Below are 17,110 nucleotides of genomic sequence, written 5' to 3'. Positions count from 1 at the left end.
AAAATAGGATTTCACCATTTGACAGTTCTTAAACAAGTCTTCTGGTGGGTAGTGATGTTGTCTTCGTTAGCACAGACACAGCCTAGAATCCACTGGGGGAAGGTCGGTCTTTGTCAGGTCAGTAGGCTTGTCTAGGAGGGACTGTCTTGATGGGCAGATGGTCCTGGGCCCTATCAGGAGGGTAAGCTTCAGCCAGCCAGTGAGCTAGCCAGCCAGCATGCAGCACCCTCCATGGTTTCTGGTGTACTTTCTGGGTTGTGAATGAGTTCCCCAGCTGGAGAGACTGCTGTGTGCAATAATAGCAAACAGTCCTGCCTTCAGGTTCCTGCCCTGACTTCCCTCAGTAATGGAATGTGACCTGATAAGGTGAAATAAATTTGTTCCCCACCTAAGTTGCTTCCAGCCATGGACGTTATCACATCAACAGAAAGCAACCAGAGCAAGTGCTTGTCCTAACGTCTTACTGTGTTCCCCATTGTCACGGGTAAACAAGCAGAGCAAGTCCTTGTCCTAACATCTTACCTGTCCCCTACTGCCACTGGTAAACAACTAGCAACACTCTCCTCCTACTCGCACACTCTCCACCTGATTGTGTACATCTTAATTCTGGAGACCCAAAGGCACTGTGTGTGATACACAGTTTTCAGTCGTGCATGATCAGTAGCTACTGACATCCAAAGGACAGAAATTGTAAGCATAAAAAGACCAAGGCTTTCCAAGTTTGTAAGTAGCACCCTGATGATAAATTACAGAAATCCAGCCTTACAGTTATCCTCTCCCATGTAATTCTTAAAAACTGAGACAGTCAGCCACAGCGGGGTGGTGCACAAACGTGCTGAGCTGCGGTGGGTGACCCTCTTGCACTGTGATGCCGCCTTAGTGTGCTGCAGAGCTCCTCCGCTGCAGAGAGCTGAGATCTCACAACTTCACCTCTTCTTCAGCTTCAGCTGCCTCAAAGGCATTAACTTGAGTAAAGATCAAAATTCTTACTCCTCAAGAAACATGTCCTATTGTAAGCCATGCCCTAGGACCCCAAGAATATACTCCATAATGCTTCCTTTTCCAACTTCCTATGATATCTGCAGGCGAGAGTGCTTAAGAATAAAAGACACTGGCCGGGTGGTGGTGGCGCACGCCTTTAATCCCAGCACTCGGGAGGCAGAGGCAGGCGGATCTCTGTGAGGTCGAGACCAGCCTGGTTTATATTTTATGTTGGAAAATTTCTGAGAGATAAATGTTTACACAAGTAAACTCTTTATAGCAGCAACTCTCAACCTGTGGGTCATGACCTCTGGAGGCAGTTAGCACCCTTCCACAGGGGTTGCTCATGACTATCCTTATAGCAGCGGCTCTCAACCTGTGGGTTGCTCAGTTCTCACAGGGGTCGCTTAAGACCATCAGAAAGCACAGCTGTTTTATGATTCATAACAGTAGCCAATTACAGTTATGAAGTAGTAATAAAGTAAGTTTATGGCTGGGGGTCACCACAAATTGAGGAACCGTATTAAAGAATTGCAGCATTAGGAAAGTTGAGAACCATTGCTTTATAACACTGTAATAGTCTCCCTACAAACACACCACTATCCTATCCAACTCATCTGTTTTTCAAAATCAAATATTTCAACAGTTCAAGTACATACCTCAATGAGCTCGTCTCTCTGCCGAAGGCCTTCTTTGAGTTCATCCATTTTATGCTGCAACACACTGCACATATGTTTCTGCCTTTCTAACTCCTGTTATTAAGCAAATGATATTGTTACAGAGGTCAGGGGATACAAAGCTGAACAAATGTCATTGAACACAGGGGCCAAGTCTGATTTCCAGAGTCATGCCTGGATGGATGGTTTGCATTTGGTGAAAAGGGTTAAACTTTAAATCTCCATCCTGTATGATGAAGGCAAGAAAAGCAACAGAAGAACAGCAAAATGTAGGTACTTTTTAAAAACGAGTAACTGTAGTGTACAGGAGACTATTTTAAATGATTCCAATATCCAAAACAATAAAATGTAAGTAGTAGAAAAGATTACATAAAAATTAAAATTTTTAGAATAGCAAAAGCTACTATAAAGTAATAACAGGAATGACAAGCTACACAAGAAATTATAATTTATGTTCAGAGACAAAGATTTATTCCTATTTTTCCATTTGAAGAATTCCTAAAATAAGACAAATAAAATAACAAAAATAAAACTAACAACAAGGAAAGCCAAGCTAAAGCCCTGGAAACAAGAAGGGAACAGCTCCAACATGAAATATTCTCAAGGGAGAGAACACACAGCAGTCTGAGTGTCACCACCTGTGGCTCACAAAAGACAACTCCGTGGATCCACCCACCATGGCTCTCTATCACAGATACACTGGGAAAACCAGAGAAAGACCAAAGCAGCTTATAAATACAAATATATTGTTTTGCAGGATGACTTCAGGAAAGCAAGTACTGCAAACAACTTGAACGCCCATGAGCTGGGAGCTGGTGGAGCAGTGTCTGCACAATGGAATAACCACTATGTACAGGAGTGTAGATATGTGTGCCCCAAGCACAGCAGCATTTACAGCAGGCTGCCAGTTTCTAGGAAAGGAGGGCCACAAATACATATGTTGAGGTGTATTTCAAATGCTGTATGTCTTTTTTTTTTTATTATTCTGTCTGTGTGTATGTCTGCAGGCCAGAAGAGGGCACCAGACCTCATTACAGATGGTTGTGAGCCACCATGTGGTTGCTGGGAATTGAACTCAGGACCTTTGGAAGAGCAGGCAATGCTCTTAACCACTGAGCCATCTCTCCAGCCCCTGTATGTCTTTTTTAATAAAAATTGGCTAATGTCTTCTTGGCTTATAAAAAGAAAAGATGAATCACTAAACTTAAAAAGAATTTCCAAGGGCTGGAGCGCTCACTCAGTGGGTAAGAGCACTTGCTGCTCTTGCAGAGGGCCTGAGTTTGACTCCCAGCACACATATGGTGGCTCACAGCCATCTCTAACTCTACTTCCAGAGGATCCAATTCCTTCTTATGACCTACACAAGCACCAGGCATGCATGTAGTGTATATACATACACAAAATAAAATAATGAATCTTTAAGAAAAATAGAAAATAAAAAGAATTCCTCCAAGGAAAGAGGAAAAGTAGCAATGAAAAGCTGATGGACTCATTAGAGTCTCTACATACTTCTTCTATGCTCAAAACTAAGAGAAATTTTTAAAGATTTATTTTTATTTTATGTATATGTGTGAATATTTGCATGCATGCATGCATGTGTGCCACATACTGGCACCTACAGAAGCCAGAAGAGTGTCAGGTCCCCTGGAACTGTGGTTGTGAGCTACCTCATGGTACTGTTATCTTACGGGTGCTGGTAACTAAATTTGGGTCACCTTGAAGAACAGCAAGTATGCTTAACCATCGAGTAATAACATGTGTTTAAATGTCACTAAGCTAGTTCCTTATTAAAAGAAGTATTAAGAAAATAAACTTTTGTATGTTTGTGGTATGTACGTGTATGAATGGATGTACCTGCACGTATGTGCATGTGTATGGGAGAACCATGGGTTAATGTCAGATTCTTTCTCAGTTGGTGCCCACCCTATTGTTGAGACAAGTCTCTTACTGAACTTGGAGCTCATGGACTGCATGGGCTGGCTGGCCTGTGGGCTGCAGGAATCCATTCAGCTGTCACTCCCCAGAACACTCAGATGTGTGCTGCCATACCAGGCTTTTACATAAGGACTAGGTATCCAGGCATTTATCAGCTGAGCTATGCCCCCAGTCCAAGAACACACTCCACACATTCCTAGTCAGGGGCTCTGCTGCTGACACAGGCATAGAGACAAGTTTAAAGCTGGAGCTACTAAGCTGGGTAGGGTGGGGCAGCCCTAAAATCTAGCACCTGGCAGCAAGAGGTCCAGGAGCTCAAGATCACCTTTGGCTACTTAGCAAGTCTGAAGCTAACCTAGGTACATGAGACCCTGTCTCCAAAGAACAAAACAAAAACCTAAAGAAAACGAATAAGTTAAGGATGCATTTATTATGATAATAACAAGAAGAACTAAAAACATCTTTAAATTTAAAATATACATTTACTATTTGTGTATTAAAACAAACAAACATGGAGGTCCAAGAACAATTTGTAGAATTGGGTCCACTTCACCCACCATACAGGGTTGGTGACAACTTCAACATGCTGAGTACAGAGCTCTCAGCATCTGCTGCCAGGAGGCATATGAGAGAAGCTGGCCCCTCTGTGTATCTGTGCAGATGGCATTCTACTGTAAGAGGCACATCAAGTATGCATGGTGATTCAGAATCCTCTGAACTGCTTTCTAGGATAGAATACCAAAGAGTAACGCAGTTACTGTCTCCAAAGCATCCTCTTTGTGGGCCATCACTGACCTAACATGGAAGATACCTTATTTTCACACACCTAGACCCTAGCGGCATTTTCAAATAGGCTTTTAGAGAGTAGCTGTGGGTTCACAGAAAAACTGAGAGGAAACTACCATATATCTCCTGTCCCCATAGCTGCAGTCTCTGCTATGTCACTAACGTACACACCTGAGCAGTACACTCAGTTCAATCAGCGAGCCTGCTCTGGAAACCATCACCATAGAAGTTCATCAAACACAACACAACTGGCTCCCTTACTATGCACAATCCAGATGACTGTTTCTAACAATTCAATCAACACATATTTCCTAAAACGTTTTCTTACTTTTTTTCTGTATTAGCAATAAAGCAATAACTAATCTCTGGCAATAATATCCATTTATTCTATGCTTAGACACCAACACTTTAAAATTTCCAGGTTCAAGAAACTCTTAACACACCCCAGTTTCTTTGCTACAGCTGAACAGGGCAAATCTGACACTTAGTGGCTTTTATTCTCCAACTGTACGTAACTTCTTAGGAAAACCCCTGTCCGTGTCTGGCTTATCTGTAAACTGCTGTTTCTAGGTAACTGCTTATTTGGAAAGTGGAGTCTCTTGAAGAGCTCAGAAGCTCACAGAAAAAAAAAAAAAAACCTACCTATCTCACTAAGCTCTGTGTCGTTCCACTTATGATGGAAAGAAAGCAGCAACTCCAAGTCATCGTCATAGCTAAAACAACACTACTAGGGAGCCGGGCGGTGGTGGCGCACACCTTTAATCCCAGCACTCTGCCAGGAGGCAGAGGCTGGCGGACCTCTGTGAGTTCAAGGCCAGCCTGGTCTACAAGAGCTAGCTCTGGGACAGGCACCAAAGCTACAGAGAAACCTTTTCTCAAAAAACAAAACAACAAAAAACGCTACTTGAATTGTAATCTAGTTTTTAAAAACTTAAAAAGGATAAAAGTTGTCCTTCAGAAAAAAAAATTGTTAGGGCAGTGACTAATTTCTCAGACCACTTGGTTCTGCAGTTTCCCGCCAACCCTACCTTCTTCAAATGGCAGACTTTGATTTTTCAGGACCAAGAAAGTGATCGTATACATGATGTGCAAGCTACCTTTGATTTCTCTTCATTTTCTCTGTAAAACTCTGCCATCTGCTCCTCCTGCTCTTCAATAACGTCCTTGAGGGTGTCCACCTGGTAGATGAGGTTATTCTTCTCATTGTCGAGCTGTGCATTGGACACCATGGCTTTCTTGTATTTCTCTTCTACTTCAGACAAAGACTCCTAAATGACAAAAAATCATCAGCTTGATATCCACAACCTGGTGGCTGCACATGAGTGACACAAGAGCAAAGCATGACCTAGCACATATAAAGAAGCATTTCCACACAGTGTAAGCAGGCGAGGGACTCTGTGTTTAGCAGCGTGCACATGTAACAGAAAGACGGTAGGAGAGACACTAATGCCTTTCTGGGAAGTATTTTCTTTGCATGCCAAGAACACAAAATAAAGCAGCAATGAAAAAGTATGCAGAAAACGTGTTTTTAAGAGGTAGTAAATGTAGATAGAATCATTTTTATTTTAAGAAGAGCTTCTCTTGTAGTTTTCAACAAGTAGATGTCTGGTGTTCAGAACGCAGCAGTTTGAGAGAACACAGCCTCTCTCAGCACAACCACACACTTCTCGGAATTTTGCCATTCTTGGGTTTCAGTTTTCAGTATTTCCTCAGTGTGCTTAACACTAATGCAAATGGGACAAACATTTTTAATTATTTAAGGATAATTGCACAGTGCCTGAAATTTTATGTAATTCAAAAATTTTTACCTAAGATACTATACAATATTTTAAAACAAGTAACTTTGTAATTGCAATTGCCTATTGACTTATTAAAAGATAAAAAGAAAAACTCATTCAGAAAAGTACTCACTTTTGGAGATACTTTTTTAAATGAGTACAAATGTTTAACAAACCAAAATCAGTAAAAGAGACCTAGGACTCCAGAACCTAACATATAATCAGTTTTTCAACAAAGGTGTCCATGTAATCCAAAGGGAAAGAGTGAATGATGCTGGGAGAGCCCTGTTCTGATGAATGAAGATGAATGACTACCTAACACCATGCACAAAAATTAGCTCAAAACGAACCAAAGATTTAAATTTAAAACTCTAAAGGAAATACAGAAGTCAGTTTTCATGACTCTGGGTGGTTAATGGTTTCTTAAACAAAAATTATACAAAGAACACTCTTAGTCAAAGAGAAAAGGGAGACCTTATTAAAATTTAAAACTTTACACTGCAATGGCAGCCCACAGAATGGGAGGAAGTACTTGTAAGTGTTCTGATAAGTAACTTCCATCCAGAACATTACAGACTCAGGCAGATCCACAAAAAGGGTATACACATGGATGTCCAAGGAGTACAAGGATGCATGCTCAGCACCGATACTCATTAGGGGATGCGCATCAAAAACACCCAGTGTGATCCTATGTCTCATCTATTAAAATGGCTAGAATCCATAATCAAGTCTTTAGGCACAGAGCTGAGGCCAAATGTCCAGTAGAAGAGACCACACCTCAACCTCAAGCAAGCTCCTTCCCCTTGAAAGAAAAAAGGATTAGGGAGGGTATGGTGAAGTTGGATTCTTTATACTGCTGGTGGAAGTGGAAGTGGCTACTCCGGAAACAGTTGGGCAGTTTCTCAGATGTCCAACCATTTGACCCAGTAATTCTATGCTTCACAAATCAGAACTAAATACAGGTATGATTAAAAATCATATTGAAAACATTTAACTAAAAGCATATATTAAAAAGTCAACTATAAGAAGGTCCAGATTCAATGGTATCTATTCATATAATATCAAATATCACCTAAGAAGTTAGCAGTAGAAAAAAATCCTATCACAGTTCAGTAGCATATAAAATGGGGTGTGAATCCATGGGTAACAGAATCAAAGGAAGCTCAAAAACTAGGCACATGAACAAAATACATGATGCAAACATGTCCATGTGAAATTAGTATAAGATGATTTCCCTGTAAAAAACACATAACAAACTCTTTTTTTATTTTTATTTTTTTATTTTTTGGTTTTTAGAGACAGGGTTTCTCTGTGGCTTTGGAAACAAACTCTTAAAATGGGGCTGGAGAGATGGTTCAGTGGCTAAGAACACTTGCTATTCTTTTAAAAGTCCCAAGTTTGATTTCTGGCACCTATTACAGACAGCTCACAACTACCTGTACCTGTGTCTCCAACTCTAAAACTCTGATGCCTCTTCTGGCCTCTGTGAGCAACCACTCATATACACAAACATTAAAAAAAAAAAATTTTTTAAAGATTTATTTATTTATTATGTTCTGCCAGAAGAGGGCACCAGATCTTATTATAGAGTTTATATGGCTCACAGTTTGTCAGCCACCATGTGGTTGCTGGGAATCGAACTCAGGACCTCTGGAAGAGCAGCCAGGGCTCTGAGTCATCTCTCCAGCCCAATAAAAATACTTTTAAGAGAGACTTCTAAAGTGCCAAGGTAGAAAAATATCCTAATCTTACTTACATTTTTTAGTCAAGTTTTATGAAAACAATTTTTTTTATCCTTCCCATAGTCTGGAGATTTCTATTTTAAGTATCACGGGGTGACTGTGGAGTACACCCACATTTTGAAGCCACAGTATAAATGTTTAAGCTTTGATTATCTATGTCCAACTACTCCCCCAATAAGCATTCATAACCCAGTTGTGAAGCCCTCTTACTACTAGTTCAGGAAGCGCCTTCATTATTTTATTCTTAGTTCCCTACATAAAGTAGACACTTCACATACTGACCAACTTATAGCTGATAAGATTTCTTCTCCTAGTCCATTAACTCTTCATTCAACAGTTTTTTCTGGACTTAAAGAGATAATCTATTCTTGCTCTCCTACAAATAAAAGGTATGTACAGAAGAACATTATCTGGAAAGTCATAAACAAAATTAATCAATAAAAATGAAGCAGTAGTTATATCAGACAATTTATACAAAGACAGATACATTGCTCTTGTTCTCAACCTCTCAAATCCTAGCTGAACAAATACAACAAGCTGATAAAAGGCTGAGATAGTGAACAGCACATTCTAAGGAACTAATGAATCTTAACTGCTTGCCACCAAAATGTCAAGTCCTTGTAAAGGCAATATATACTTTCTGAGGTTAGAAGAATAAAGGATGCTAAATTTGGGTTAGGGACCTCAGAGACATAGAGCAAGAACGTGTCTTCATCTCTTAGAGCTAGGATTATTCTGGTTAGATCAAGATTATGCTGGACACAAGTGGTTGCTTGCTGAAGCTAGCAACAGGTAAGGATGCAAAGATTCTAGCTGCCTAAGGGAAGTGTCCAGCTGTGCCTCTCAGCTTTTGAGAGGAATTCTGAATGCTACATTTTTATAAACCTATATGGTTGAGATCCTGGTATCTGAAATCTTATAGTTTGGGTTTTTGCTGCTTTGCTTACCCAAAGTTTATTTTAGTTGATTTTTTTTTCAAGATAGGGGTTCTTGCTATGCCATTCAGACTGGTCTTGAACTCACAGGCTCAAGTAATCTTCCTGTTTTAGCCTCCCAAGTACCTACGGCTTCAAGTGAGTACCACTGAGCCTGGTTCATCCAAAGGTGTTTCTCTCTCTCCCCTTTCTTCTCTCCTGTCTCCCCATCACCACCTTGACTTCAGTTTGTTTGTTTGTTTGTTTGTTCAGTACTCAGATATGAAAATAGTGTCAGTTAGAAATGTATTAGGTTTTAAGGTTCTTGAATAATGTCATAACTAATACCTGATAATAACAGCATTTATTAAACATTTTCAAGTTCTCCACATTGCCTTACTGCAGGCAATTCCCTGTGTAGGTAACTCTGTCAAAGCAGGGACTATTTTCCAAGCCTCTTCATCTCACAGAAGAAAACCACACAAAGAGACTGAAGGAATGCAGGTTGGTCAGACAGTTATTGTGGAACGCATCCACTCAGCGTAACTGCAATTAGCATCTTAATCAGAGCAATTGGAATTAACCACAACAGATTGGGCCTGTTGGGGCTGGAGAGATGGCTTAGCAGTTAAGAGGAAATATTGGCTCCTAGCGTCCAGGTAAGGCAGCTAACAGTGACTCTAGTACCTCTGGCCTCTACCTGAGCACACACAAATACACCTATTTAAAAGAAAAAAGAAATGATTGGGCCTGTTGACATTTTCTCATAACAAACAGTGAAGAGAGGTCATTAGATCCTCACTTAAAACTCCCAGCCATTCCCTCCCCTCTGCACCTCCCTGCCAGCTGAATATACTTCTGCTCCAGATGCACAGAATCTAGGAAGGCGCACGAGAATATGGACTATGGAATATGGACTGGAGGGAGCGTCTATGCAGTGATGGCGAAGGCTAAATCCCTGATGGGGTGACTTTTCAGTGAAGGGACTGTCTGGGGGTCACCCACACCCCTGGAAGTATGCCCCAGAAGCTCACCAGCTTCACAAGCTGGGCTGCTGCTGTTGTGCTATCTGAGGTGAGTAGACCAGTTGCACTAAGTGTCCCCAGAGAAAGCTAATGTAACACTAGGTTTTAATAATCTAATAATTCTGAAATGTTAACTACCAATTAAAAACTGCTCTTAAAAATATCTAAGAAAAAAAAGGTGGTAAGACTTTATGGGGAGAAAAAATTATAAAGCTGGATGGAGGTGGGCGGTCCTTGGACTTCCCACAGGTCAGGGAACCCTGATGGCTCTTCAAGCTGATGAGGGAGAGGGACTTGATCAGGGGAGGGGGAGGGAAATGGGAGGCGGTGGGGGGGAGGAGGCAGAAATCCTTAATAAATAAATAAAATTTAAAAAAATACTATTTTACTGTTTTCTGAGCAATAATGCACACTACCAGGCTATTCTATGGCATGGAGAAAACATTATAACACTCCTTATTAAAGGAAGGGTGGCAGTGAGTCTAGGGAAAATACTCCAAAAGTAAACATAATAATCATGAACAACATTATAAGTTGTAAAGCAACAGCCCTTTTTAGTAGGATATGCCACAACACCATGGTCAGTCACCAACCAGATACATTTTTGTTGCAATTTTTCCAATTAAATGAATCATTTCAAGGATAAATAGAAATCTAAAGTCAAGTCCAATCATTCACAGAAAAGAATTAAGAGACGGCATCTTACCTGTTCAAATTTCAAATTTGTTGGCACTTTTATTCAAGGAATTTCATAAATTATAATATAAAATAAGAGGAAAATGTTTTAAATAAAATAAACAACAAAAAAGTTAGGAATTCCTCTGAATCACGTGATCGCTGTCTGGCTGTGCTGTTGTATAAGACATTAAGAAAGTATATATGTATCTAATGTACCAGATTTGTTCCCTTGATGCAAGATGTAAGTTATACCACTAAGCCCTAAAGGGGGGATTAAACCTTAAAATTTAGATTAGTAAAAATAAATGGGCCCATTAACTGACTGAGTTCTCCTGATGTTTACTGACAGCTCACCTCAGGCTCCCAGGGGCATACCTCATAGGAGAACTCTCGTCCTTTTTGGTACCATGTGTAGCTGTGCTGAGTCACCTATCAGAGTGCCTTGCATTCGCTCCTCTAGAGGCTTGCTGGTGTTTGCATCTAACACCTGTCATGTTTAATGAGACCTCTAGTTTCTTCACAATATCCAGCTTGAACTATATACTGAAACATGGGGTGGGAGGCATAATCAAATGACCACCTGACACATTTACACTTCAAGTACAGACATCCTTGTTGGGAAGAGATACACAGGCCATTCAAACTGACCTCCAAATTATTTTTTTTTAAAGATTAGATCTCTTAATTTTTAAATTACATTATTTTGTACGTGTGTGTGTGTGTGTGTGCGTGCGTGTGTGTGCGTATACACAAATGCCAGGGCACACATGTGGAGGTAGAGAACCTGCTGGTGGCAGTTTTCTCCTTCTACCTGTGGGTTCCAGGGATCCAACTCAGGACATCAGGCTCGGTGGCGAGGTACTTCACTCACTGAACCACCTTGCCAGCTCTGAATTCTTTAACACACTAACATAAATAATCTTAACTTATATACAGGTAAGAAAAGAATCAGTACGCATGCCTTTAGGTCCCTTCTTTAAGGCTTCCCCACCTCTAAGACTGACTGGACTTGGTGGCAGAATCAGGCAATGCTTTCATTGAGCTGGGGAGACTTTCAAGGTCCAGTTCTCAGTAAAAAATATCCTTAGAATATTTTAGGTGTTTGTCTAATGTTGTATGGTTAAGACCCAAGAGACAACTAAAATTTTTCAAGTCATAGAAACTGTAACGAGCTGGCTGTGGCAGCACACATTTAGAATCCCAGCACTGAGGCCAAGGCAAGAGGACCAAAGGCAAAGAGACCAGCCTGGGCTACACAGAGAGTCCCTGTCTCACAATAATAAAAGTACAAGTTATACTATCTTCTGCTCCAACTTTCCCCCAAACCTACACTACCATCTAAACTAATCAGCCCCGACAGCGAGCTGCCCTGTCCTGTGTACTGCCGGGTAAGCACATGCTGGAAGGACACACACTGTTAGTAAAGCTATGAGCAGCCGGTTAATGGACTCTGGGACCACAGTTACCAACACTTCTGCATACAGAACATGCGTGGGCTACGAGGAGCCCTGTACCTTCAGTTCCTTAAGTCCCTGCATGTATCTCCCTTCTACATCATGTATCTGGTCCTTCAGGTCATAGATGTCCTGCAGGACATAAGAACGAACCGTCGCAAAATATATCTTAAAACTCAAAGTAATCAGATGAAAATACAACTTAGTTCGACTAAAACTAGAGAAATTCAAACATAAAAATGTGAACACCACTCCCCATTCCCAAACCACTGCAAGAGGCAAATCCTTCAGATGACAGTGGAACCAGAGAAATCAATCTAGTATCAATACTTCCTTGACACTGAATTTTTTAAAAATAGCACTAGAAAATGGAGATATAGATGTATAGATATGGCAATATATATATTCTAACATTTTTAAAATGTTTTTTAATTTATAAATCACAAATATTTTTAGTATAATACTTCACTTACACTGGTAAATACATAGTAAATTAATTGAAAAAAATTTTATTCTTCATGCGTAAGTTTTAAAAAACGTAATACAGTATAAAAACTATGTTACTTTTAAATCACTTAGCTACTGAGCACATTAATTTGGGAGAAAGAGAAGGAAATTAAACACAAGAAAACAATTTCCAGTGGTAAATTCTACTCAGAGGATATCTTTAAGTGATGAGAAGAGCATTTGCTCCAAATGTTTCCATAAATTCTTCTTTAAAAAAAATAAGCCAACTTTTAAATGGAAAATATTATTTATTAAGTCCAATCATGTCATGTAGAGTCAAGTAGGCTATAACTGCAACAGGACTCTGAGTGCAGCAACGGCAGCAGAATGGACTGCTGGAGACCATCTTGCTCTGTGCTTTCCCTCTGTGATAGGTGAGCCGGCCTTGCACTCACTGATCCATTCATCAAGCATTTTCCTAGGGGTCCACTAGGACCCAAAAGCTCATCTCTTTCTCAGAGATTACTCTTTCAAGGGAAAAAGGTAAAGGCTAAGTCTATAAAAGAGCAACCTAAGGCCAAGCCTGGAAGAAGTTGTCTCAGTGTCCTTCTGTCTCATGAGAATGCAGCCCCTAAAGCAAGACTTTCCTCATTCAAACTCTGGTCAATAGTTCAAACTCTTGGGAGAACACTGACATCTCCCAAGGCATAGATGCCACCCATCAACTCTCCTGCCTGCCACAGCTCTACAACTCCTCCTCACCCGCTGCCCTGCACGTTCACAGACAGGCGCCTGCCCAGCGGCAGTGGAAAGGCAATGGCCACAGGCATGCCCTCCAGGTAAGCCTGCTCTCCCTCAACTCTCAGCCTCCCTTCCCACCTGCTCCAGCCAACCCATAGAAATATAAGAAACCTTACTTTACAAAAAGAAAAGGAAAGAAAATAAACAAAACAGATACCTGTTTGATCTCCCATCTCTCTTGACTGACTGCCCATCCTAATCCTAGTGTTGCAAAGTCACCTCAGGGCCAGCCGCTTGCATTTCCTCCCCTGAAGTTTTCACTTGCCCACTTCTTCCTTCCTCACTGTTCAAGCCTTGGGTTATGTTCTCCTGTCATCTAATGCTCCCTCAGGACTGTGGCTAGAGTTACTTTTAAGAATGCAAATCAAATCATCCAATACAGCAAGTTGTGATTTGTACCCCCAGATCCCCACCTCACCCCACCCCTGCTTTCTTTCACCAGCAGTTCCCCCTTCCTTGTGACCCTAGACTCTCCAATAGCCCTCAAGTCCTCTGAGTTCACTCAAGAGAGACTCCCTCCAGTTTCCTTGCTTTATTTTTATTCTTCCTTCAAGACTTAGCTCTGAACTTGCTTCTCTGAAAAGTCTTGTGCTCTCTCTTGTTCCTAGTCAAATTTACACAATGCCTGTCTGAACTAACTTATCCTGTTCTTGGTATCACTGTCTAGTATTAGCTGGTTTAACCGGTTAGAATCTTTTCAGTGAACAATGATCTCCTGAAGGGCAGAACATGATTGGCTGTCTACATGTCCACTGCCAAGTGTTCACAAACATGAGAGAATGAGTGAGTGGGTAGGTGATTACAGTTTTTCTCACAAGTCTTGATCTTTTACTCAGAACAGATTCAGCAAATAAGACAAGCAACATAATTTTTGGTACATTCTCGTCTTCCAAATAAAAGGGTTTATAAGGATGGAGATGTAACTAATGGATCAAGTAAACTTACTACTAGCTCAGGCATTTCTGCTGACCAAATACTATACTTTAGTATGAAATACTAAGAAATTATATTTAAGTACCTAATATGATAATGGCTCAAAAGGCTAATAATTTCCATAGTCAAAGGCTAATAATTTTCCAATTAAAACATGGCAAGGTCTTCTGCTAAAGAATTACTTTCATATATGTTACATAACTGTTGGTCATTGACTGAACCCATTCCAATGCCATCACATCTTCAGGAAAGATAACTGAAGAAAGAATGACCTAATCCCTTCCTTTCTGCTCTGAAACATCCAAGCGGGATATTGAGCTGTGATGATGATGACCAGGCCTTTACAGAAACTCTGTTTGTTCCTCATAAGTCACATTAAATGTTAAAAGCTCCATGAACTACAAAGAAACCAAAGCTGCTTTGCCAAGGCAGACAAACTATGGTTTACCCGCAGTTCACTTAACGAGGTGTCTGGGTCTATTAAGCTGCTGGTGTCCCCGCTGCCCCGTCTGGATGAGTTTCCGCTTAGAGGCGTTGTGGCTGAGGCAGAATTTCGAGATGAAGGCTGAAAAAGAGAGACAATGACACTGTGAGCTGTTCTTTAAAACCGTTTGCTGTGAAGACTGAACCTGGGCAGAGTGGTGGGAGCAGGGGAGCTTCAGATGAACATTCTAACAACACAGTCAAGAAGACCACTAGGAGCAGTTCACACTGTCAGCCTAGATAGGTCTGCAGAGAGAAGAGGGGCTAGTCATACCAAGTACCATTTCATTATCTCAAACACTATCAGAATCTAAAATTCAAAATTCATAGGTGAAAATAATTTTTATAGAAGCTTTTGTATTCTAGGCTTTTGTCACATTCAAACACCACTCAGGTGAGCTGCCAGGCTAATTTAGAGTTGTTTTAGAAATTCATAACTAATGTCTAATTAGCACTTCCCTACTTTCGCTCCTAACATTGCTTAAGCAACTCATCTCTGCAGAGAAAGATGAACCTATTTGTAGCCAAGAGCAAGAAAAGAACATCGTACATGCTATAAGTTTAGACTGTTCTCTCCAAAACCACACTCTTGACTAACAAATAGCAGAGACCTGTGCTATCTGGAATACTTGTAAGTCAAAAGAAATCACCTGAAATTTAGTGAGTCCAAATGAGATGTAAGTATAAAATATACACAGATTTTTGAGGGCTTGTTGCAGAAGGAAGAGGGAACAAAGTACATCATAATAATTTTAAGTGGAGCACAGTGGTGCAGTTCTGCAATTCCAGCAACAGGCTGAGGCAGAAGTCAAGGTTATATACTAGGTTATATACTAGGACCCTGACTCAAATATCACAAAACAGAACATCTACATTGATTCTATGTTGAAATGTGTTGGTTATTTGGGTCAACTATTACAATGCTTTTTCTAGAGTGTGGCTTAAAAAATTAAAACTGCATAGACTTATAGTTTTGCTTGGCATTATAAAATTTAATATAGTAGATTATTTCCCTGGCTTCTTAAAAAATGTTTAGAAAGCAGAAACTTTACTACAGAGGCACTCCTCTACAAGGGAGTTCTACTTTTCTTAGAGAAGTGAGTTATCTATAAGGAAAAAAATCAAAGCTATGGGTTTGTTGGTTCATTCCTAGATACTTCATTTCCATGTTTAATGGCTTTTCAATATCAGTTTTTAGAGAGTGGGAATCAAAAGAGTAGCCAAGAGCTTTAGGGATGACGTCCTGTGAAATAAGATGTGGCTTCTCTCTTCCCAGGGCTTTCACATGATCTAAGGCTGGAGGAATTTGAAGGTCAAGCACAGGAAACAAAGGATGGGAAGAGCAGCTCCACTGGCCAATAATGCTGAACAAAACCAATGAGTCCCAGGAAGTGCGGGGCTGACCTTGAGAGCTCCATCCCATCAAGAATTTTATACTCACTCTTGTGTAATTTTCAGCATACTGTTTGTCTGATTTTTCATCCAACTAGAAAAAAAGAGAGATAGGAAGATCAAGAAGACGTTCAGCGTGCTGACTCTTATTTTGTGGGGAGATGAACAATCTCAACAAGGTTTTCTAAGTTCAGTGATGTGTGGAATCAAAAGTAAACACAATAAAACTGAAATAAAAGTTATAACAAAATATCAAGAATTTTTAGTTCATATACTAAAGAATATAGGTTGGAAGCAAGCTACATGGATTCAAAATTTTAGATTCTTTAGACAGATTTTTCTTTTCATGGTATTTAATAAATACATTAAAGAAAGCTGCATACAAAGCTCAATTAAGCAGAGCAACTATCAATACAAAAATGGATTTTTTTTAAAGACTTTTCTTTTCTAAAAGATTATTTATTTTATGTATGAGTGTGCTAACTGTATGTATGCCTTTACACCAGAAGAGGGCATCAGATCCCTCTAGAGATGGTTGTGAGCCACCATGTGGTTGCTGGGAATTGAACACCAGACTTCTGGAAGCGCACGCAGCTGGTGCTCTTAACCTCTGAGCCATCTCTCCAGCCCTATAAAAATGTTTTAAACATTAAGACACAGAATGCATGCATAAAACTATTTAATGCCAAAAGCAGGTTATATAAACATATGTTTCCTTACACACATAGCAAACTCAAGCAGTACAAAAGGGTGTAAGAAATCGGCCTTTCTCCCCACCAGATCCTGCTCTGCCAAGAACAGCCAACGCCAAGTCTCTGAAAATCTTAACAACACTGTCGCAGACACATTGTTCATCTTCTTTTCCCCAAGCCTCAAAGTTTTAAAAATACTTCATTTTTCTTCACAGCATTTCTTCTCCCTGCACTGTGAGGCTGTTCCATTTGTTGCTGTCTGACCTCTAGCATGCAAGCCTTGTATCTGCATACTTCTCTGTACTCGAACAAGAACAGCACTAGTGTTGTAAGGGCTCAGGATCCACTCCATCCGTCTGTACTCACAGGCTTCACTAGTGTTGTAAGGGCTC

The 17,110-nt window shown here is 40.3% G+C and overlaps 1 protein-coding gene across 7 annotated transcripts in view; it reads right to left on the bottom strand.

Annotated features, from left to right (window-relative positions):
- Lrrfip2 (LRR binding FLII interacting protein 2) overlaps positions 1–17,110 on the bottom strand; it is a 104,846-nt gene that overhangs the window by 18,175 nt on the left and 69,561 nt on the right. For 4 of the 7 annotated variants that reach the window (XM_026779008.1, XM_026779004.1, XM_026779006.1 and 1 more), the window contains 5 exons: positions 16,076–16,120; positions 14,600–14,716; positions 12,031–12,102; positions 5,477–5,647; positions 1,641–1,733 (listed from right to left, as the gene is read on the bottom strand). In XM_026779008.1, coding sequence (XP_026634809.1) covers positions 1,641–1,733; positions 5,477–5,647; positions 12,031–12,102; positions 14,600–14,716; positions 16,076–16,120 — 498 coding nt within the window. The remainder of the gene's footprint in view (positions 1–1,640; positions 1,734–5,476; positions 5,648–12,030; positions 12,103–14,599; positions 14,717–16,075; positions 16,121–17,110) is intronic. The other 3 variants (XM_026779005.1, XM_026779007.1, XM_005348012.2) reach the window with 1 other exon arrangement.

The sequence above is a fragment of the Microtus ochrogaster genome, chromosome 5, assembly GCF_000317375.1.
Source record: "Microtus ochrogaster isolate Prairie Vole_2 chromosome 5, MicOch1.0, whole genome shotgun sequence".
NCBI lineage: Eukaryota > Metazoa > Chordata > Mammalia > Rodentia > Cricetidae > Microtus > Microtus ochrogaster.
Note: the sequence above shows the minus strand (reverse complement) of the source record. Positions and strands in the feature narration are given on the sequence as shown.